Source organism: Pyxicephalus adspersus, chromosome 6 (genome assembly GCF_032062135.1).
Source record: "Pyxicephalus adspersus chromosome 6, UCB_Pads_2.0, whole genome shotgun sequence".
Taxonomy (NCBI): Eukaryota; Metazoa; Chordata; class Amphibia; order Anura; family Pyxicephalidae; genus Pyxicephalus; species Pyxicephalus adspersus.
Window position 1 is genome coordinate 31678304 of NC_092863.1, and position 24582 is coordinate 31702885.

At 36.4% G+C, this 24582-nt stretch overlaps 1 protein-coding gene across 1 annotated transcript in view; it reads right to left on the reverse strand.

Moving 5' to 3' along the window:
- The window catches only part of CDH24 (cadherin 24), a 62683-nt gene that overhangs the window by 36249 nt on the left and 1852 nt on the right, over positions 1 to 24582 (reverse strand). The window contains exons 2-4 of the mRNA XM_072415122.1: positions 15452 to 15561; positions 13754 to 15325; positions 10713 to 12638 (exon numbers count right to left, since the gene is read on the reverse strand). Of these exons, the coding sequence (XP_072271223.1) occupies positions 10713 to 10940 (228 nt within the window). The 5' untranslated portion in view covers positions 10941 to 12638; positions 13754 to 15325; positions 15452 to 15561. The remainder of the gene's footprint in view (positions 1 to 10712; positions 12639 to 13753; positions 15326 to 15451; positions 15562 to 24582) is intronic.

Genomic DNA, 24582 nt, shown 5'->3' on the forward strand with positions numbered 1-24582 from the left:
GTCACTTAGATCATCTGTAATTAGTTTATTTAGTAAGAGTGCTAGTCAAATAGAATTCACTCGGATGACCAGGACACAATAGAATTTGATAGCTTTCTATGCGCCACTGCACTTACGAATTAGCTTAATTTTTTTAATAAGGCTGTTGGTCCTTTTAGATGTAATCTGCCACTAATCAGCATGTTGATAATGATGAATTTCTCCACCTACATAATCAAAATCTGATTGTCTATTACAAAGACAGTGCATGCAGTCAACGTTTGACCATTTCAATTTTCTCGTGCACAAAATCTTCCTTTGCATGTATGCATATTTATGTATCTGTGCCTAGTCCCCCCACCTGAGCTCAGATGCGCGTTCAGTCCAGTCTGCCTGGCATGCATGTAGTTATTATTTGTTTAATTTGTGCCGGTAACTCAAGCATTACAGCTATTGTATTTTTCCTTTTCTGCTTGTCTTGTTGAAAAAAAAAACAAAAAAACTTTCTGTATGATGAATAGAGTGCACGTTGTTTATCTTTAAAACAGCATGCAGCCTTCCATTGCTTTGTACTGTTCATTGTTTAGAATATGTTTCCATACCTGCCAAATTAATGACCAGGGGGGCAGTTATCTTTTTATGTTCAGTCAAAGCAGAATTTTTATGCAGATATTGTTTCCCTTCACTGAACAGATTGTGTTTCTATAATCAGCCCTCTAAACTGATATCTACAGAGTTTATTCAACACATTTAAAAAGAAAAAAAAGTATTTTATCACAAAAGAGATTAGGGCCCTATTCTTCACCGTGTCTCATTTATCCCAGAGTGACATATACAAGTCATACTGCTGTGCATGGTTCATTCATCCAACGCTGAGCTGTTTAAGAGACTTTATCTGTCCCATGTGAAGGGAATAATAACCTTTGATGAAAAGATGCTTAAGTGAGTTGTTTTTCAATTGGTGACTGGCGCTACAGCAGCAAACGCTCGTCTCTTGAGCCTTATTTAGGTTTTTTTTTTGTTAATGCAAATTTTCAAAAGAATGGTAGCATGAAAGGCTGTAATCATTTAAAAGTAATATCTGTTACCTGTAAAGATCAAAGTAATGGTTTCATTTTACTAGCAATTGTCTAATAGGTATACTCTTCATCCGCCATTTACAGCACAGGTCTGCAGAGGACAATTATTGGTGAATGTAAACAATAGGAGGTTGTGTTATGGCTAATTATTTTATGGAGTTTTAAGATGTAAAGAGAAAACAAGAGATTTATATGATTGTCTCAATAAAACCTGTTTATTTTGGACGATTACTGTGGTTAATACAATAAAGGAATGAAAGATGAGTTAAAGACAAATGTACTTTGCAAAAAGCACCTTGTATGTGATCAGAATAAAGATTAAAGTAATATGTTAATATAATCAAGGTCAGTGCAAAACAATTTTAACTTTTCCAATAAGGGATAGCACCATAATAATTGTATTTAGAGAAAGCTTGGATAATGGCAGAATTAATCATCTTTATCTATAGCATGGGACCGACCAACCCCACCCATCTGTAGATGGATATTTTCTTTTTCAGCTCTGCATTGTTTTGGTACAGGGACTGAGATCTGGGGAATATTTTAGAAGGTTCATTATTATATTATAGGTTTAAGATTAAACCTGAATATCAGTTAAGTAGATAAACACACAGATTATATGAGAGCTGTTTTACCTGACAAAGGATATTCCTGTCTACCTGGGCCCAAGAATCATAAATCTCTGCATATAGCACATCCCTGTCTGGCAAGGTAGGATAATAATATTTCTCTACTGCATTTTCATTTTTACTTACAGATGCCTGCTACACCCATGACTGGACAGTGAAAAGAGAAACAGAATACAAAATAGTTTATCTTTCTGCCCTTTCAGAATGAATTTATAAACTACATGAGGCTAATAACAAGCTAAACTCAAATACTTACTGGGCTTCATTAATACAAATCATTGCAATGTGCTTTTAAATCTGCAGTTTAGCTTTAAGAAATAAGGGATTGATTTAGGGGTTAAGTGTAAGGGTATGGGTACTGAAGATTAAAGCGAACCTGTGCCCAGATGAGGCATTCAAGCATTTACACATTGAAACCAAAGAGTAAAGCACTTTAAACAAGCTTAAATTCATTCTGTTGAAAAATGTGTTTGTAAAACCCACTACATTAAACACACAGCAGATGTTTCTAAGATCTTAGAAAACCACTGATTATAAAGTCTCTGTGTTATTCTTTAAGGATTTTTTTTGGATACAATACTTAAGATTACAAGCCACTAGAGAGGTCAGAGATTGCTTATTTTAACATTTTTACTGCTTGTTAGGAATATGTAAATGATTTAATCTACATAGTCTGGAAACAGATACACAATAAGTTTACCAATTGAAAAATGTAATGCAGTATTAATTAAAACAAGGTACAGTAATCGGACCTGTATCTATTATTTCATCTTATCTAATGTTGTAACACAAAGAATGATATGTTTTAAATGTGAATTTCCATATAATGGTAATGTTTCTATTGATTTTAGTGAAATATTTAAATACCATTAGGGTCTAATAGCATACATGTGTCCAGCCTTCCTATAAGCCATTCCACCACTGAGAAATCTGCTATACAATCTGTACGACGGTGCAAAGAGATATTGTAATTAGAAGCTAGTGAGTAATAGAAAATCAAATCTGCTGGGCAATTAATAGTATTGCCTGCTGGAGATCTGATAACTGGTGAGAAGAGGTCCAACAGAACACTTACCAGCTTGTTATTAGCTCTGAATAATGGCTATATTGTTTAAAGTTATATTATTATAGAGGTATTATGGAACAAAACTTTAACCCTACATTCGTCTATACTTACAAATCTTTTGTAGGTAAATCACTAAATCCCAGTACTGAGCAACCTGACAACAATCACTTATTCAGACCTCGCTTGATTAACCTTCTGACCAATGCTGCATGCATTTATGGTATCAGTAACAGATAAATGATGTGGTTACTAGACAGAGCGATCAAATCTAATGATCATCATCTATAAAAAGCTCAAAATTACATTTTACAATACAAGCTCTGACATTTGTAAATCAGACCGAAGCTTCAGCCTGCTTGGAATAAAAGTAAATCAGGTTTGATATTATTCTATCAAATTTAAAGAGTGATTGCTGGTTATATTGTTAAAAGTGCTTAAAAGATGACTGCTGTATATAAAGATATGATCTGGTCATACAGTGCTCGATATAAATAATATATATGAATAGCTAAGTTCTAGTACTATATAATAGACTATAATAGTGGCCAAATCAAACATTATTACTGTCTTCTGGGATCACAAATAATGTAGTTTGCATAGATCAGCTTTATCTATGTTTTACCTTTTTCTCAGGAAGCCTATATTTTGGGTTAATCTATGACCAGAGCCTGGTGTCATTATATCATATGGACATACTATGGAACTCTAGTGCTTATATGGGTCATTTACATCACATTTTTCCTATAATTAATTATTCTACTTTCTTGAAAACTAATTTACATCTGTGAAAACGTCCTATTGGTTCTACCAAGTTCCAGTCTCCTGGTGAGTATTCAACTATTCTGCCAAGATTGCCATTATTTGTCTTTATCAAGTGTTATTTATTTTAATTTGTAACCTGTTGTCTGAAATCTCACAGTTCATTCTGGTAGCAACGCTTTAAAAGTAGAGGCAAAAGTGGTGTACAGGGTATTTGAAAACGCACTACTGTTCCCTATAATTTTCTTCACTTTCAAAGTAGCCAGTGCTAACTGTGATAATAAAATGATGATCACACTGGAAAGTCTTATATTTTTAGATGATCACCATTTGAATTTTCTGGGAGGAGGGGGGGGGGGGTTGTAGGCAGAAAAATGGCATTGTTTGTGTAAAAATAACACCATTTTTCTGGCAACAAGCCTCTTCACCCATTCCGCAAGTTTCACAGTAGAGTGTTTTTATTGGATAATTTTCAGGTATGATTGATCCTTTGAAGTGTGCACAGCCAATCACTTCCCTTATGTCCGGTTTTTGGTGTCTTGAGCTCTATTCACTCAAGCTGCACTTCAGGTGAGTAATGCTTTGCTTTATTTAAAACAAGATTCCAGGTGCCTATGTAAACTTTTTCTAGAAACTTAGTTATCGGTTGAATGGTTTTGAAATTTCAACATATATGACCGCCAAAATATTTAACTAAATTAATTTCAGAAAACAGTTTGTGTTAAAATCCATTGGCTGTGTAACTTAACTGTAGGAATTCTTCAGTTTTTTTTAAATGAAGCTGATGATGGCTTACTTGAACACTCACAGTAAATGCCACATAAAATTTATTTTACCATAGAAGGTGAAATTGGCAATCTCATTACATTTATTTATTAATTTAAATAGACTTATAATGAATTCAATTCCCTTCCTACAGATTATCATTGGCTATAATTCATGCAACACATTTTGTGGATGATTTACGCAGGGTATTAATCTAGTTGCAGGTTTAAAGGTCTTCTTCTGGTGAGCCAAAATTGGCAACTATTTTAACTACATGTATTTTTTCATCAGGAGTGCTCCTTGGCATGTTTATCATTTTATACTCGCTGTTTTAATTAAATGAATATATGCACAGTTTCTATATAGTATAAAGTCAGCAATATATCAAAATGTCAAAACTAATTTCTACGAAAAAGCAAACTGTTTATTGAAGAAAATTTATAAAAGTTTGAAAATTTAGGACCTGTGTGCCCCTTAGAATTTCATAGCAGTGCAGTTCTGAATCAAGGATAAAATCAGAGGGAGTTTTCCTTCTTGGGTTTCATTCAAAGAAGGTTTTAAAATCAACTCTTCTTTCTAAATGTGCCCCTGGTCATATTAAAAGGATTTTCTAAATGTCTGCTGACTCCAGCAGTTAGACGTAGTTGTGCACAGGTCTATTCACATGCTGCAAGGCTTCCTAGAAAACCCAATTACATTTTTGATAACTCACTGTGTTTGTGTTTTTGTTTTATTTGTAAAACAAAATAAGCATTTAGTCTAAGGTACTAGTTTAATGTTTTCCTGCAGATCTCGATCACAATAAAAAAAAAATGCCCTGCAGACCAGATGGAGGCTATTATTTCCAATAGCATGTACCAGCCTAATACATTCCTCATATTATATGACAGCCTTAATGTCCCACTAATCTGTGGAATTAGGAACAGTTAGGCTTCAGTAAGCAGTATTTAAAAAATAAATCATTGGGAACACTTTTTTGTAGACAATGGTCCAAGAAGCCATAGTAATCACTTTGTAAGGTATTGGGCAATATACAGAAATATTGTCCACTAATAACTTCCTACTTAATAATTAAAGTAAAACTTAAAAAGTAGGCTCTGGTTACAATGTGTACCTGCACTAAACACTTCATCATTGCCGTCAATAGGACTACATTGTGTCTACACAGGGGCATTTCTACTGTAATGTAAGATACAATAGTAACAAGACTGTTTTTTATTGACAATCCTTTACATTGGTGTCACATTTTTAGTGTACAATTTTCCTGACAATACATAACTGAATTTAAATATATTCTCAATATGAATTGCAAAATTCATGTCAACATTTTTTTGTTATAAAAAGACAAGACAATTTATGTTGATCCATAAAAAGACACAATACTTAGTCAGAAAAGCAACACCATTTGCAAAAGAGCTATACCATGAATATAACCAGAACAGTGAATATAATATGTAAATGCTGTGGCAATTGAGACAAAAGGTCCTAGACCAGACAATAAAAAACCCATTGTAACAACAGCCCGGCTATAAATATTGATTTTGTTATAAGTTGTTATCAAACTTGACAGTGCCTAAGCCAGCCAATATACTATACATTATTATTTTTACAACCTTGCCGGATGATGACAAATGTAAATAATTAGTACCACATACTACACCCGACCATGTAAAGATTCCAAATTTGAATGGCAACTCTAGCTGGCAGAACATATGGGATTTTCAAGGATATCAGCAAGGACCATATTTTTTTAAACACCCCATCATTTTTCATTTAACAGTCCTTTCTCCTAAATGGCTGGCCCCAATACTCCTTCTCAAATCACTTAAATTAAAAAGGTAAAAAACATGATTGTAAAGGGTAACTTTAGAAATATGCTTCTCCCATCTTTAGCATTGCTAGCTGTGATCCAATACTTCCAGGTAGAGTCCTGTGGAATGCCAAGCAGGAGAAATGTCATAAGGGTTGAATACAGGATCATCTTCCCAGGAGATTGAGGTGAGATGGTAATGACCTCATTTAGGCGAGGTATCATTCTAAGTCATTTTGGAGCAAGGACGGGGCCAGGCAGCATAAGTGAACCTTACTTTACTATTGAATGAAGGTCCTATTATATGCATCTGTGCAAATACAATTGACATTACCTTCTCCTTTTAGGGTCTGATTTATGTAAGCTCCTTAACACTGGAAAAGATAGACTATTATGGGTGAACCTGGGAGATGCAGCAAACCTGGTCCAGCATTTAAAACATTTGCCAACTAATTGCAAATCATTTTTACCAAATCCATTACAGGTTTGCTGGATCACCCACGTTCCCCCATGATAGTCTATTTTCTCCAGTCCTAGGGAACTTTAATAAAATCAGGCCCATAGAGAAGCAAAAGAATAAATTGGCAAAAAACAGTCACAGTAGCCTACCAATAATAAGTAAGCTCACCACCTGGAAGGAGAATCCAGGAATCAAACTAATATCTACAGGCATATGTCTTACTGTGCTGTCTTTTTTTCTCTGCACTTCTCTCTCAGAGTGTTCTGTAATGCCAGTGCCTAATAACAGCACTTTGTTGCTGCCAAACAGATTTTTTACTGCTTCACATTCTGTATTTTCCTCAGTCTAGATATTGCAGGTAAGTTATTTAAGGAGGTTGCACTAAAGGCTCACCATACCTTAGCTGTTATCCTCTTGGCTGGGTTCTTCCATTTGGTAGTTCCCTTCCCAGGGTGCTACCATCTTTTTTATTTTTTACCTCCTTCAGCCATCCTGATTGGCTGAGCCGGGATGATCTAACATTTATTCATGGCACATGCAGAGGAAGCTGGGAATGCTGGGTATCCTGACAACCAAAGCTGACTTTTGCTCAACTCAGCTTGTTTGCCAGAAACCCTGAGGAATCAGGCAGGTAGAAGAGATTTTTGCAGAATGAACATTGCCTGTCCCCTTCTGCAATAATGACCTGCCTGATCATATATTCTTACAAGTGGAACTTGAGTTCAGCTTTACAATCAAATACTTATACTTTATTTTAAGACAAAAACCTTGAAAGATAAAGATATTTTTAATAAACATGGATAGGTTTATTGTATAAAAGCATATTAATTTATCAGGCATTTAAACTTAGGAAACAAACAGCAATATATTGAGTAAATGAAAACTTTTAAAGCAAAACTCCAGCCAAAAATGACAAGATAAAAATAAATAGACAACTGAAAGCCAATTCAAAGGATACAAAACACATTTCAGCTGCAATATTAAACGTCAGCCCAATTATTTAATTTAAAAGTAATACTTCTGAACAATAGATATAAAGAATGCCTATCAATGTTTGCCAATTTGCCCAAAGCAAAGACAGCTCCTAAGGAATAAGATTCTACACACCACCTGTAGTTTGGTGCCATAGCCTTTGGGCTGATTTAATTCATTCATTCGATGATAATTTTAACTAGAGTTGTTAGAACTGGATCTCTTAGATCTGACTACTGTCCAGTACAGCTCTGGCTAGGCAGTGCTCCTTTTCCAAGCCAGACTCAAAAGAGATAGGTGTTCATATGTAGTAAAATGTCTTTAGGATGGAAGAGATAGATGTGTTCATGAAAGGCCTGGCACTGATTTATTGGCTGGCTAAGCTCAGCAAGGTGTAGAATATAGCCCCTGCCAATACACCTGGTATAGCCTTGAACAAAAACCACTCAGCCATTAAACTTGATTTACTTGATTAGTTGTATGCAGAAAATAGAAGATATAGTAGCAGTTGCTAGGCTTAAGTTCAACACTGCCAATCAACTTAATCAACAAAATAAAACTAACCTACAACTAACCAAAGCTTTTCCAGAGCAAATGACTCTTTGCCTCCAATATGAGAGTGCTGGGCCAACTATCAGTCTTTGGCTTAGTGTTCCCCAAACTTTTTAACATTGGGTTACCCCTCAAACTAACTTTCAGGCCTTCAGGGAAACCTTCCTGTAATTACTTAAATGTCACCCCTACAAATAGCCAAAAAGATCATTGGCATCTTCTAAACTAATCTGAGAGCCTAAAATGCTCATTGCTGAAGGAACCCCTAGCAATCCCTGGAGGATCCCAAGGGTTCCAGGGTACCCTGGTTGAGAAACACTCCACTAGCTCATGAGAGTAAAGAAATTATTCACAAACCACTGTATACTTGAAAACAGCTAGGTATTTTTTGAAACTGGTGGATAAAGCTAAAAACAGGGAAGTATGCATGCCTGGTCTTTAGGTAACCTTATAAACATTTCTGCTCATCAGCATTGCACTAATATAGCATTGGGGTTATATTAGGGTGTACAGTGATAAAGTTAGGGGTGCTCGTCATACCCTCGTACTGGAGGAACCAGCTATATATGTGTGATGTAACCACAGACAGATCCATCACATATAGATATGACCCCAGGCGAAGTATATAAAAATGTGCATAAAGTACAGTTGTAATATTCTCATTCTGTTGTCTAGTACTTTAGCAATCCATTCCTTCAGATAAAATAAAGCTTAAACAGCACTGTGATGTATGAATAGCAGCTCATTCAGTAATCCAACATATAGCTATTCAATATATAATTAGCAGCTCCCATAGTAAAACTGCTGCTAAAGCTTAAATGGTTCCTTAATTTCTTAAAGACTGTAAGAGGAAAGCAAGAAGTGTGTATATTTTCCATAAAATGGAAGATACCTGCAAGGCAAAAGGAAACAGGAGAACTCCCTCATCCACTAGAATCAATATAGAAAAAAATGGAACATATATGTACTTATGTACAGTCATCTGAGACAACCTAGGAGCAATGTCAAAAAAAGGCCTGCACCAATATTACAGCTATAGGATATACAATTTACAGTGTAAATTGGTGGTAAAATAGATCTGTAGATAGTTGGAACCGAGCCCAAAGTCCAAGCAGCGTGTAAAGTGTAGAGGCAGATGTAGTGTCAGCCAGTTAACAGCAATCCACTCAGTAAACATTTAATATGACTAAGAAAGGACACAGCTATTCACCATTTGTGGTTTTGCATTGATTTTTCAGTCTTCAGTAGAAACTCTGTAAGTATAATCAAATCCTTTAGTGTTGATGTTTAATTTCTCATTATGTCTGACACCTCTATTTTTTTTGCAACTCCAGATAAATACAAGACAAAATGATTATTTCTAATTGGAACATCACTGACAGGCTTCAAGAACAATAACAATGTTATGTTTCAGCTGAAACATTTCAATCAAGAAACTTTTCAATTTCTCTATACATTTATATGATTTGTAAATTTCCCTGTGCGCTCTCTCCTTCTTATAATTGTGAAGGAATCCAGAAATGAGACCTCCTCTGCAGGTAATGACTCTACTTCTCTTTCCCCTAATATGGAAGTCTCATTTCTCCTGCTGGAAAATCAGAAATTTCTTGTTGGATTATAGTAAATATAAATTTAATGCCAAATCCAATATAAATAGTGAAATGCTTGATCCATGGAAGTTACAAGGGGGTACCTTAAGAAATAAAACAGGCCAGTGGGAAATTCAAACTACCCATTGAGCAAATGTTTTAGCTAACTTGTCCCTAATTTTGATATTGTACAAGGCCACAGGGATCACCTTTCTTTGGTTTGGAGCACTCAAGGGAGGAAAAGATAATTGCTGATTAATTGATATGGGTTACTGCATATTGCCTAATTGGAAAAGCCTGAATATCCATTAATGCCCCACATGATACCACAAACTAGTACTTATTAGATAGGAAAAGCAAACATATTTATTCTTTCCTGTAAATAAAACTGGTATTCATGCAGATTTGTTTTATAAAAAAAGAATAAAAGTTGATTTTAGATTCTGTTACCTGACAGTAGAATTAGTTTTTGTAGAGAGGTTTTAACATATGGGTTGTTGCAAAAATGTGGACATGCCTGCTGGAAATATTTAACCTAAGGTTGCTTGAATATCAGAGCAGGATAAGTGTATGAGAGAATGAGGGATAGACTGTTGTAAATGCATAAACAAAAGAACTGTGTAACGACACCCCCCGGGTATACTATTTCAACATTTTGCTTAGGCTACTTGAAAATATCATACCGCACTGATTTTTTACTTTGTAGTGACAGCTGCATAGAGGCCACACTTAAAACTTCTCTCTCTGCTTACGCCCAAGCGGCTGTCATAATCACCAAGCTTCAGACTAACTCATCTGGGCTTAATTAAGAATATTTCAAAAACCAGGTCTTCCTATAGCCACAAGGGCTGATCCTAGGAACCCTTGAGTATTCACTGTATTTTTGAGTAACTAAGTAATATTTCAGCAATGGTTAGCACAATCACAAAGACAAAATTTGTGTTAGAGAAAATTGGTCATGGTGGAAAGTTACTGCATAATCCTGTAAAGCAATTTTTTGTGAAATGACAAGTTAGTAAGGTTATAATAAAATATGAATAATAAATACGTACCCTCCCGATTAGCACAGGCTCTGGTCCTGCATATTCTTCGATTACAAAAAACTGGTTCCAGACCCAGCTACGTTTGGACCGTGGAGGAGGGCCGGGCCCCTGTGGAGGAGATGATGGAGAAACAGCCTCCCCACTAAGACCAGGAGACATTTCCTCCAAAACTGGAACAGTGGAGGAACAGCCCAGAAGTAGCAGAGAAAGCAGAGGACACAAGTGAAGGGCAGGCATTGGGAAGATGCAAACCCAGCAGTAGAATAATAAGTCCAGAGGACAGAGGTCACAACCAACGACAACTTTGTTGGGTAAAACCTTCCATGTAGTTAAAAGGTGAAAATTATGATGCACCTCAATCCATGTGATGTGAGACTGGCAGAGAAAAAGAGGAAAGATAGGAAAAAGGTTACAATGTAGGACTTCTCAACCCTTACCGCTACATTGAAGAATTCAGTGAAAAGGTTTATTTCTTTATCTTAAACTTTTTATTTCAAAGACCCTTTCTATTTTCTAAAGAATTCCCAGAAAGGACTGGAATATTAGTAATTATGAGTATGCAATATTAATATTATTGAAACAAACAGCAATGAGCTTTGTGAGGTTCTTATGTCAACTAACCACAATCAATTTTCATGACTTAAGAATGGTAATTCAGTCTGATTAGTTACTGCACTTTTTTGCTGCAAATTATAAAATAAGACAGACTATGTCAATGTGTGTTCTGTGTCGTTATTAGTGGTTGTTAAGCTTTTGTTTTGCATAGCCTAGTATAGTAATACTAATAATGGCACACATCTTTACTCTGCTGTGCACTTCGAAAGGACCATTTTCAAGAGTCGGTATAGTCAACAGCTGCAACAGTGAGCTATAAGCATCTTTGAGGTCAGCTGGGACGTAACAGGGAGTGTCTGTCATTAATACATTACAAGCAATGGACTTAGGAACTCAAGTGCCTCCTGTTTTGTCTATAGACTAAAGTCCAAGTTAAAAGCATAAAAGACTTCTAAATAATTATATTTGGGGCTGTGCTTCTCCTGTTGTCTGCACTTTGTGTTTCTCTCCAGATCTTCTCTTCTCTTTGCAGGCCTGATATTTTATGTGAAAAGGTTCTGACTGTTCTTTCCTACCTCTCTCTTCCCCCTTGACTATAGGAGATTTTGTTTTATTTCTTACTCCTGCTCTCACACTTAAGCATTCCTACTGTTTATCTTCCCATTGCACCCCCCTTGTCTAGAAGTTATTTCCCCTGTTTGGTTTTAGCTGTGTACAAATTGTACCATCTGTCTCTCCTCTCTACTTCTCCTTCCCTTTCTCCCCTCGCTTCTCCTTTCTCCCTCTGTCTCTTTGTATGCCCGTCATGTTCAACACTTTACGCTTTACTGCAATAAGAAGAGGATAAGAAATCATAGGGAGAGACTCAGAAAGGGAGGGGGATGGAAAAAAGGAGAGATAAAGAGAGAGGAAGAAAAACAAAACAGACAAAATGGGTAAGAGAGAAAGAAAAATGCCTAAAGGAGGGAATGATGAGAAAGAAAGAAAGAATGGACATGAAACAAGGGAAGGGCAGAAGAATAGGGAGGGTGTAGAGGATGGCAGCAGCTTGCCTGGACACAATTTGTGCCACTGCAGAAGTTCTGTGGCTCTAAGGGACACACATGACCATCTGGTGACACATCTCAGTGATGGCAACAAATATCCTGCAGGAGCTCCTTAGGGGCTCAGATAAGTGACCAGAATGGAGACAAGTCACAGCATTCATCTTTCCATGATTTATATGCGTATTTTTCCTCTGTGATATATGTTTTACTTTATCTCTACTTATTTCCATTTAGATATTTCCAATGTCCTGCCATCTGGATCTTTCTTTTTCCACATTACTGTTCCTCCCGCTATCTTCATTCCAACTGCTTGTAAAATTCATGTCTCTTCTCCCTGTAGGGTTTAGTGGATTATTCTAGTGTGGTGGATGCTGGGTATTAACTTTTACATATAAATTACAATTTTCTTCCTGAGACGGTATCTGAGCATCACACAAATTAAAATCTTACATATACATGTCAGGTGGACTGTCTGCCAAGGAGTCTGTACAGAATGCTGTGCTTGACATTCTGATAGAGTCATTGATCATCTCTCTCCCCGTCTCATTGCTCCCAAAAACTCCTTATAGGATCCCATTTCGGCTCCCTATAAAGCTTCTATTGCCTGGCATAAGTGCTCCTTGTAATGCCTGATTAGACCATTTGGTGCAATTGATCCCATTGTTCAGTTAAATCTCTTCTCACTGCATCTCTTTTTACAATGCATAAAACTGTTTTTCCATAGCAGTTCCATTACTTATATTGCTCCACATAACCTTTCGCTATAAATTTGGTATTGCCGAACATAAATTCTCTAATTGCTCCATAATTACTCCCTATAAATGTGTTCCTTTACCCCGTTTAACCTACCACATTAGGTGCATCATATAACTTCTATTTCTACCCTTATCTCATCTGTAAAGCTCCTCCTTTTTGGCATTTGCCAACTGACCACCATTCAAATAGTGGCTGGCAATTGCCACCTCAACCTATGTCCTCTCTGTTCAACCTTACACATAACTCCAACAACTGGTAAATAGAACTCCTGTCTAAACCCCTCCTGGAACACATCAAGTACCCATTACTCCTCCCAATGCTCCTTGTGTATGCTGTTGCACTGTGTGCAAAATGATCATGCAGACAGCTGGGACCCAACTGAGCTTGTTCTATGTATTCAGATGTAATTGGGAACATTCACATGTGTGTATAAACACATTAACTCTGCATGAATGCAGTGCACATTAGGCATGCTGTGAATCTGTACGCTCACGTCAGTCTTATGTGAGTACGTCTGCTCACAATGTGCATACAGAAATACAATCGCACATGTACATGTCTCATTCTATTCAGTTTGCACATGTGTATACAGGTGTTGGCGATGCCTCCCATGCAGACACATGTGCAAACATAGATTACCTGTCCATCATACACACACATACCACATACACTCAAGCAGAAGTTTTAACGCACCGTATAACTCCAGATGTATGAGACCACCACTGCAAAGACAGGTCAAGATGTGGCGGAGACCTCTGCAGAACTGACTCCCAATTTGTGCCAGGGACCACCGAAGGGACAGATGCTAATATATGAGAGACTGCTGCAGAGACTGCTCCAGTTGTGAGGTAGACTCCTGCAGAGAGTTCCAGATGTGAGAGAGGACAAGACTACTGCAGAGACAGCTCCAAACCTGTGAGAGCCTGCTGCAGAGACCATGTGATGGAGAAGAACAGACAATGTTAGAGACAGTTAGTGGCAGACAGTGCTAGAGAGTCAGAGGATGAGACACACAGGGTGAGAGACTAATAGAGCTAGACAGAGAAAGAGAGGGAGACAGGCAGGTTTCTGCAGATGCTGCTCTGGTTTTAGAGGGAGTGATGCTGAGAATACGAGTTGACATGCACCCCCCAAATCCTCTGCACTCTCCCCCTCCTCCTACACAGTCTCTCTCTTTTTCTATCTCTCCTCCTCTTTCTTCCTCTTTCTCCTTTCCACTAATACAAGAGGACACAAAGAACAGAGAGAGACAGAGACAAAGTGACAGCGAGAAACCAGAGGGACAAGGAGTGAAATAAACACAGAGCTCACACTGGTCAAGGAGCAACAAGACATATATAAGAAATAATTGGAAAGCCACAGATGGATGGATGGAGAGACATAGATAGATAGATAGATAGATAGATAGATAGATAGAGAGAGAGAGAGAGAGAGAGAGAGAGAGACACGGAGGAGGACACGGGGACAGGGTAGTAGTTATGATGAAAAACAATGATGGATTATAGGCAATAAATGAATGGGCATTTGACAAGGTTTGTTTGGGTGGAATGTGACACAGTGTCCCTGGGGTTCATGTGTGCTTTCCAGGATAAAAAAGGATGCAAAGACCTGTCTGCAGACAGAGACAGAAAATTCAACATATTTATTTAGAAATCTGTGCACACAAACAACACACAAAGAAAAAAAAAATCATAAAAAGTGAAAGAAAAATAACATTGTGAAGCAAACAATAGAGCTCTATGAAAAAAAGATTTGTAGTTTACTAACCATGGGCGTTGTGTACATCACATTTGGCATCTGGATAGGTCAGGCATGTTACAACTTTTTTTTCATGTGGCTAGCATTTTTTCTTTCCTAAACCAGACCAGTATCATGCAGCTTACAGTGAGCATACAGGAAACCTTCATGTCCAATTATTATGTAAAATGCAGCTTCAGATGGTTGTAAGAAGTTTCTATAAAAAGTGTATTTGTAAAAAGAGTATTTGTCTGATTTTAATTATGTACAGTATATTATTACACAAAAACAAACTACTGTTAAAGCCCAATAAATTCAAAGTTAAACAAGCCTGCGATCTGTACGGGGGACATGGTCCGCGGTTTTGGCCAGTGCGCCCCCCAGTGGGGTTCTTCTCCTGACCCTGCTGGGGGATGAACCAGAAAAATTTTCTTGTGGACCACCAGTTGGCGACCGCTGGTTTCGAAGACCTGTAGTCACGGGAAGTAAGTGGTGAGCAATTTTAAGGACATTAGAGGTCCTGCATAGCTACAGAAAGTAGAGGAAAGTTTAGTTAGAAATGTAATAGTTCTAATATACACTGATGAACTTGATTGCTTTGATTTTTGTTTAGTTTTGACTTATGTACAGTTTAAGGTGAAAGGTAAAACTTACAATACTGCAGTTCACACTTATTTCCAGGCTACCTGTTGGTAGGTACAGAGCTCTGAAAACGTGCCTATCCCCGTCACACACCTGTTGGCCCACACGTCTGGAACCAGAACCTGTTTGAATTAGAGAAATTAGTAGTAGTAAATAGTAGTTGGGAGTATTTTGAATGCTGTGGTTCATTACTGAACTCAAAACTAAATGGATGAATTTACCAAACAAGGGTACATGTGCTTTCTATGTGCTGGCCAGATGTAAATGGTAGGAATACGTGATTCTCTTACACTACAGGCATGCAGAAAAGCAGTGAAGGGATGATTCAAGTGTTTTATTGGTTTATTTAGTCTGGCTTTAGCATATTTACCATTTTAGTAGTTGATAAAATGCCTGCAGGTAAGAATTAAGCCATTTTGAAGACTCACACCCACTAAAATAGTAGTGCATCTTCTAAGGGGAGGTAATTCCACAAATAGGGTTAAGGCTCCAAAACCTCATGTTCATGTAATCAACATAGAATTCAAACCATCTGAAAATGTTGGTACAGTTACATAGTTAGTCAGGTTGATAGACATAAGTCCATCAAGTTCTATCACTGGGAAAATAAACATACTAGAAACCAGCATACCCCAGATAAACTATATATGCATAGTTCATCCAGAGGTAGGTAAAAAAAATCCATATAAAGAATGGGTAAATTTTCTCCAACTGGTATTTGTTCTATAATAAAGATGACTTTTCCGTATCCTGATTACTCTATGTTATAACTCAAGGATATTAAGATTAATAGCTATCAGTCAGGACATGGTATTGAGATAACTATATGCATATATCTACAGTACCATAATTGCAGTCTTATATTATAATATTAATAGTTCAAAGATTTTCATGCTGCTTCTTTTTCTTATTTGTTTTTTTGGTGGGTGTATATATAAATGAAAATATTAAATACTGAAGTATGTTTCCATTGATTGTTTTTCCTTTGTTTTTTTTTCTTTTTTATGTATCTTGTTTATGTTACTGTAAATTATTTTCTCTGTTAAAAATAAATAAAATACATTTGTTAAAGAAATATTTGCCCCAACAGGGGAAAAAAGTTCAATTCTGACCCAGTGAGGCAATTGGATGTTTTCTGGATCAACTGGTCTCATTTCTTTAAAACTTTAGGATTTATTTTAGATACGGGGTTTTTTGTCCATAGGAAAGCTGTTCTGTTTTAGGTTTCTTTGAATAGAAATGCAAGGGAGAGTCTTTTTTGTACTCTTTCAATACAAAAAAAGTTTTAGTATTTTAGCACCATTACAGATATTATGTATTTTTATTGTTGCTGTAATGGAAGCTACCTTCTGGATTTGTGTTTTTCAATCGGGGTTCCTTGAGCGATGAGCAATTTGTGCTTCTCCAGGTTGGTTAAGGTGATACCAATGATCTTTACTGCTGTTTGTAAGTGTGACATTCTTCCCACAGGCCAGCAATGTAAAAGTCATTCTTCATATTTACCCCCATGCTAATGTAATGTGGACTTTGAATATTGGTATTATTGGTATTATTCTTAAAGGTCCTGAATTTCTAGGTTGAGGTTGAGAAAAGGCTGTTCTGAAAGATACCTGTATGCTACCATATAAGATATGTTATCTTCTAGCTTAAATGGTTTAGCTGGATTGGGATGAAAGATATATATAGGATAAAGCAAAATTTTTGTTTGTCTTGTGCTTGTTGAAATGCGCATTTTACATGTTGCTGCCTACAAGTAACAAAAGGTCTTTGATGTCTATTAGAAATACCAAAGGCATTAGGGATGATACTGGACAGGTGCAATAAAAGAAAATCACATTAGTCAATAGAGACATTTTCTAATAAAATGGCAAGTACACAAAATTAGGATTAAATTTAGAGTTCAAATTGATTTTTTTTTTTGTCTAATGGTCTTGTTATTGGTGTAAATGATGTAAAATATTTTATCATAAGCACAAAAACCATTAAAAAGATGTTTGAAATCTGTCCAAATAGTCCAAAGGCATAAATAGATATTCTATTTAGTCATATTGTATATATCATGCAGTCTTTTTTTTCGCAGGTATATACTAAATTGCATTCATCTTACAGCTCTTGTTTATAAAAGCTCTATCATTACAGGGCATCTAGAATAAAGCAAGAATTAGTAATTAAAGGTAATAGCTTTTGAAAGTGATGTTATTTGATTCACAGTGATCTATACATGATCTTTAATCCTTTACACGTATCCAGAATATTGATGGAGTTATAAGAACAAGGCAAGGATGTAAAAACATCATTACTGTAACACATCTAACTTAACTAGGATAAAATTGGCTAACTTCATCAGTAATGATTGTTACTACAGAGGAAAGTAAAGCAAACTAATTTTTTTATAAAACAGCCCTAGAATCAAAAACTGCCATAGTCCAAATTAGATTTTCTGATATAATATGCCCTAAAACATGGTCATACACCTCCATAATAGTGGCATTGCGTTAAGTGTTGCCTCTCTGCAGTGTGATTTTTATAGATTCTAGTAATATTTTCTAAATTGGTAATATGGATTTAGAATGGATTAGCAATTGTCTTGAGTTATAACCAATAATTATAATACTAACATTTTAAATAATATTAACCATATCAGTTTTTAACTAGAAATTAGAAGCTAAAGAGTTGCATAGCAAAATTTGAATTTGACACCCCCAGTAAAAAATATAACTACTGTACAACTGTCTGGGTCAGTGTATTTGTCTCCATGTAACTGGGGTGCAGTGACAATACCCCCTTTACATTGATAGTAGGTATCAATGTCCCCTGACATTGGTGATCTACGTTGATGCCCTCTTTATATTGGTGGCTTATGTCAATGCCCCTTTTACACAGTTAGCATCCCTATATACAATACCCCTGTTATAAAAGTGTATGTAAAGTGTTCTATGATTATTAAAAATTATATATATATATATATATATATATAATTATTATGAAAAAACGTTTTAGCCAGTGGTTTTGTTGGCAATGGAAACCTTTTATACAGCAAATATTACCATATTGCTTATAACAATTATCAGCTACATATGTTGTATATGATCATATGACAAACACTGCTAAAGAGTCAAATCCCAAAACAGATTGTACTATAACAAATAAATTCCAGAGTCTAGAGTCTCAGTGTCCGTCCCAAAGCAAGTGTGGAAGCAGGAATTGAGTGCACTTCTCACACTTTACTGTGTTACACTCTGCTGCTTCCCATAAAAGTCCCCAGGGCAGGTATATGGCACGGCAAGAGAATCTGCCAGACAAGAAACTGGTTGCAACAATAATTTACATCCTGTTACAGGGAACCCCCATTATAATAGTTTCTTCAATGCATTGCTTTGCTTCTATGTATTTCCAGCATCATTACAGACCAGCTAAACCCAAAATTGCAGAATGCATATTCTAATGAAAATCAGGTGGTCAAGTAAAAGCTGTTTCTAGAAGCAAAGTGGTAAACAATTTATGTGTCTCATGAGCCAAACATGTTTATACAGTGCATTTGTTCTCATTTCTTTTTATCAATCAGTGGGAGATACAATTAGGTATAACACCCGAGGTAGGATAAAGAATATCAGACTTCACATCACAGCAAAAAAACAATATGGTTGGTTTACTAAAAAATAACATTGGCTCCTTACATAGCAACATGAATTACCTCTAACATTAGTTTAGTAAACTAGAGAAGAAGCTATGTGGTCCACAACCATCCAATCATGTGCAAGGAAAAGCCTGATTTTAAATTTTCATTTTTTAAAGTGATTGGGTATTCCTTGTTCACCTCATTCACTAAGCCTAATTCACTAAGTGCCTTATCTCTTGCAAGGTGATTTAAACCAAGGTCCAAAGGCAAGACATTGGTGTTCCCTATTTGGATAAGCGTTATACAGAGCTTTATACATAAACCAGTCCATTCTAGTAATAGTAGATTTAAGAACCAAATCTTATTTCTGCAAATCATGGTTACCATTTTATTATTTTTATATATTTAAAAAAAACCTTTCCAGCCTCTGTGTCTTCAGTTTAGTTCTATGTCTTCAATCTTCAATGTTTTAAAGAGACTTGGATTTTAATCACCAGTGGAGAGCCTTTATCTTAACTACACAAACTCATTCAGCAACCTAAATTCTTCACTATCACGTGACTGTCTCAGTCACTCTTTTCAGAGATATGAAGCACACATGATGAATAAATCAATGTGACAATAAAGAAAATGATAATGGAATGAAATGTTTCAAGGTTTAGTAAAGATTCAATATTTATTACTAAATTACTTTGAAGTGCAATAAAATCAATTGTGCTACTCTAAAACAAGATTGGCCAAGGGGGAAGTTAATAATTAAAAAAGTATACTTGATATAATAGTGTTCAGTTCTAGTTCATTTTCATTATAGACAGAAATCATGAACATTCTGCCTTGATTAATGAGTATTGAGAATAGGCTCCATGTTTTATATAAGAAGCAGTTGATGTGTTGTCAGAAGTGTTGGCTATTTAAAGTGAATGCCTGGTTATAGGTTTCCAATTAATGGATGGTAAAACCCAAGCTCTTGCCACCTATGACATGGTTTTAGCAGGTGTAAGCCAAAGTAAGGGTAGAGTAAGGTCAACATTCTTAAGATCACTTTTGATTTTTCAATGAAAGAGAAACATTGCCATTGTGTAAAGCTGCTGAACCAATATGCCTCATACCTCTGCCACCTTTGCAGTAAACACTATATTAATATATGTAATATAGCTGAAAGCATTGTCTTATAAGCAGAACAATGCTAACTGTACCTTTGGAAATAAGCACAAACTGTCCTGATTTTTCAGCAACATACTCAGGTTTTGTTTTTTGTTCTTTAAGATATTTTGGCTTTTAAAAACTTTTCAGCATTACAGAAGAAAACCGCTGCTTTTTATTTATCTTCATCTATTTCTTACATTACATGCAAACATACTTGTTTTATAGCCTAATATCTGCAGGTGGGGTATATCAAATACAATATAGTATTTACAGTGTTTGAAAATGGTGCACAGCAGTAATTCTAAATAGTATGGAGCACTTTATAAGCTCTCAGTTTGTTTGTTCAGTTTACTGAGGCCAACAATAGTTTATTGTTTCTTATTATGGCAAGTTTGAGGTCTGAACCCACAGATTGTACGCCTAAGAGCTTATTCAAGAGGATGAATTCCACAAAATGAAGGGTAATGTTTTGTAAATTTGTGCTTTTTACAATAATATGTGGTTAAACATGTTATGGCATTTAATGCTGAACATTACAACTTGCTTTATAACCCCTTGGGTTATGTGATTGATTTTGCTTGTATGTATATTTTGAGTGTTTACATATGCCTTTCTTGAAAAACTATCAGATCATAAATGCTTAGATTGTTTTCCATATACACATTGTATATAATACAATATGATGCATGAAACAGTATTACTGGTCATTTGTAGTGCAGAGTTTTTATCCAGGTAAGGCAATATAGGTGTTTTATGTAGTGTCATTTAAGCATTGCAATAAATCTCCTTATTTTATGTTGTAACCATTTTTTTTGCAAAATAGTTTATGTAATTCCACTGTAACTGGTTTTGCTCCTGCTAACTCACACAATTTTCTTTTTCCATAAAACAATCAGATCTGATCATGGGAGTAGGGAATTCTACAACAAGCCTCCCTTCTCATAATGGTATGATAGCAGTTCCACCAAAATCATAATTATACATTATGTATATTGTATGCAAGTTTCTTTAAAATTTTAAAGAAAATTAGATGTAGTTCAAATCCTAACAAAAGGCAACTTGTAAAAGACTGTAGTTACCTAAAGACCAATAACATTAGCCGTGACTGAATTCGATTTAGAAAAAAGAATTTTGCATGTCAAGGCACTGCTCTAATCTAAACAAAGCATTTCACATTGCAGGAACTCATGAAGCAGCACAAGCCCAGTTAAGGTTAATGAATGTATCTGATAACGTGTAAGAATTAAGTAAACTGCACAGTGCCTCAAGGCAAATTCAACATTAAAAAGACACTGATAAAATAAAAGTGTCACGAAAGACGTGACAGGTGTGGGAACACATATACAGAGTTACATTTCTTTGTCAAAGGACAAATGTGCCAAAAATGTAAAATGAGCAATCATTTTACTAATATGCACAAACAGTCTAAAGAACTCTGACATAAAGTCTGGGAGAATGATCAAGTAGAAATCATTTCTAATAGTTCCATAAAAGCTTAGCTACAGGTGACTATTAATGGTTTCATGGTACAAGATTAAAGCCTAATCACCAGGGCTTATCTACTAAAGGAGTATCTCTTGTCTGTGTTTAGATCAGATACTCAAATTCATTGCTGAAGAGGTTTTTTTTATTTCATTAAACTCATAAATATGTAAAGTGAACACAGATCAAGATAAAAATGACTTCCTTCAGAAATCAACCCCTTGATTTGAAATAAAGGTGTATCTTAACCCCAAAAATATGACTAGCATAGTTCAGATGAAACCCAAATCATGAATCAATGTCATTATTTTACTATGCCCCCTTCACCTTTAAATCATCACCTATTAGACCAGCTGCAGAAAGAACAAAGGCGATACTGGTACCTAATTCTTTGCCTGTCTTTTTAAACATGGCTTCCAAAGTTAAGTTCCTCTTCTATGCATGGTAATTGTGCACACATACTAATACAATGCGTGCCTCCACATTTATAACTTCCTGTGTGTGCCTCCTCTATTAGGTGGTTTGTTTGGAGTTCTGCTTTACCGAGAACCTGTGTCAATTATTAGGGTCCACACAGCACATTTTTTCATCCACTTGGCAAGGTGCTCCAAATCCTTTCCCATGTTGGTCTTTTATGGCAAAAGCAAAAATTTAAGGTCCACCCAAGATTATTGGCGATGACCTTTTTAATTTACTTTATAATAATTCTCATTTTTTTCCACTCTTGTCTATGCAGTTGATTTTAAGTCTAGTCGCTCTCTAGACTCTCAAGACGTAGGAAAAAAGACACAGGGCTCCAAGGGAACAGGACACACTACTAAAATAATAGCAGGATGCTCCCTAAACTTAAACGCCCTATAAACAGATTAACAACCCCCCCCCCCCCTAAATAAATCAGAAACTTCTGCATACAGAAGTCTCCTGTCTTCAGCACATCATATTAGAGACAGGTTATCAAGTCTTTCCTGATCAGATCTTTATTCAGAACTTTGTCATATCTGAATTTTGTTCTCTATTTTCTATTACACTTATAGATTGAAATGCCTCATTTTTATTAAAGGTGTTGGAAATACGATTTTGACTGGATGCTTTAGCATGTTCTTTGCCAGTATTATAAATTAATTTTACATTTTTAAACATTTCTGTGGATTAGAAACTGTATTAGCACTATATTTTACGGTGAAGTTAGCAGAGTGGTGGATTGTGTTAGGCTTTGATAGAAACAAGAAAATGTTGAGTTAATTGACACCTTTTCTGGCTGACTCAATTAAGACTGAAAGCTGTTGAGGCAGCTAAGGTCTCTTCACTGGGCTTGACATAATCCAGAGAATGAAAGTTTTTATAATTTATATACACTGGGGTAAAAAAGGTATAATTTTGACATGTATGTGTAAAATTCTTACACAGGTGTAGCCCTTTTATAGGGGGGGTCATGTATATGACTCTCACAAACCAGGCTATGGCGCTAACCTGTAGATAACAGAGAGGAACCTGGGCCTTCTCTATGTGGAGATTGTACGCTTTATATCTTAAAACAGTAATAACAATATTTACAATCCATAAACATCAATGAGTACACATAGCAATAGGTGGCAAGAAGATCCTCCAACCGGCAATTGGGCTGTGTATGCTGTGTCCTGGATTGCAGGGATGCAGGCAAAGTCTCTGAAGTTCAGGAACAATTTATCTGCACTACCACCTAGACCCTAGCAATCACACTTATCTGCCATTGCAACCGGACCTCCACTACCTTTGGGCCATCGGATGCCTAACCTATGCTAGATGTAATTAGACAGAGGGTGCAGATCAGCAAAAGTGTGTTGAGCACTCTTAGCACAGCCCACATCCATTTCATCTGTAGAGAACACTTCTAGCAAATCAGACAGCTGCTCTGACAGTTTCTTGTTCCAGGCCTCTGGCAAGTTAGAATCACTCAAATCAAACTTCAGGGAAGAGGACGTGTCTCTGACTTGAGCTCTGTACACTTCAACATCCATCTTTCTTTGGTTGTTATTTCTTAGGGGTTTCCATGAGAACATAACTCTCATCCCCAAGCAGTTCAGGGGCAATGCTGGAGGCTACCCTCAAGACTCTTTCTCCCCCGGGTGTTCACCGATGTGGTACACCACACCATGCTGATAGCTAATCGATAGGACATTGCAGAGCTCTTTAAAGTGTGAGGGCATGTCACCTTGACCAAAAGAAACAGCTCTATCTTCTTCAAGAAACTTCTAAAAAGTACCATGTACTGCCTAGCAGTTGGTACCCAATATCACGGGTACTGCACAAATGTCTCCGGTGTCTTGACAAACCAAGGCCATGATATTCATGGAAGTAACACCCCTATCCTGTAAGCTAGGGACAGTCACAATCACCTTTAACCTTCCGTCAACAGGATAAAACTCAGAATTCAAGCCCCACAGCTTCATCTTTCCTGTAGACTTAAGGGGTACGCTGCTCAGATATTTTTCATAAAAGGAGCGGTAAATAAGTGTGACTTGAGATCCAGTGTCAAACAAAGCTGGGGTAGTATGCCCATTAACAGTGACTTCAACAATGGATTTAGCTCCTATGACAGGCCCTCTTAACTTTGGTTAAAATTTTTTCATTTTGTGTTCCCGAACAGGGAAAGCTACACTTTGAACTGTCCCTCCATGGTTCTCATGACACTGACGACTAGAATGACCACTCCGGCCACACCTGAAACATTTTCTGTAATCCCTGGGTGGCACCGCTAGACTAGCCCCTAAATTTTTAAATCGCTGTGGTAAAGCTTGTTCCACTTTATTAGAGCCCAGGGATACATCCTCTTGGATGACACTCTTTGCTTTCTTAGGGGTACTAAACCGAATGTCTGCCTCCTGTTTCTTCACCATCTTCATTAAATCATGAAGAG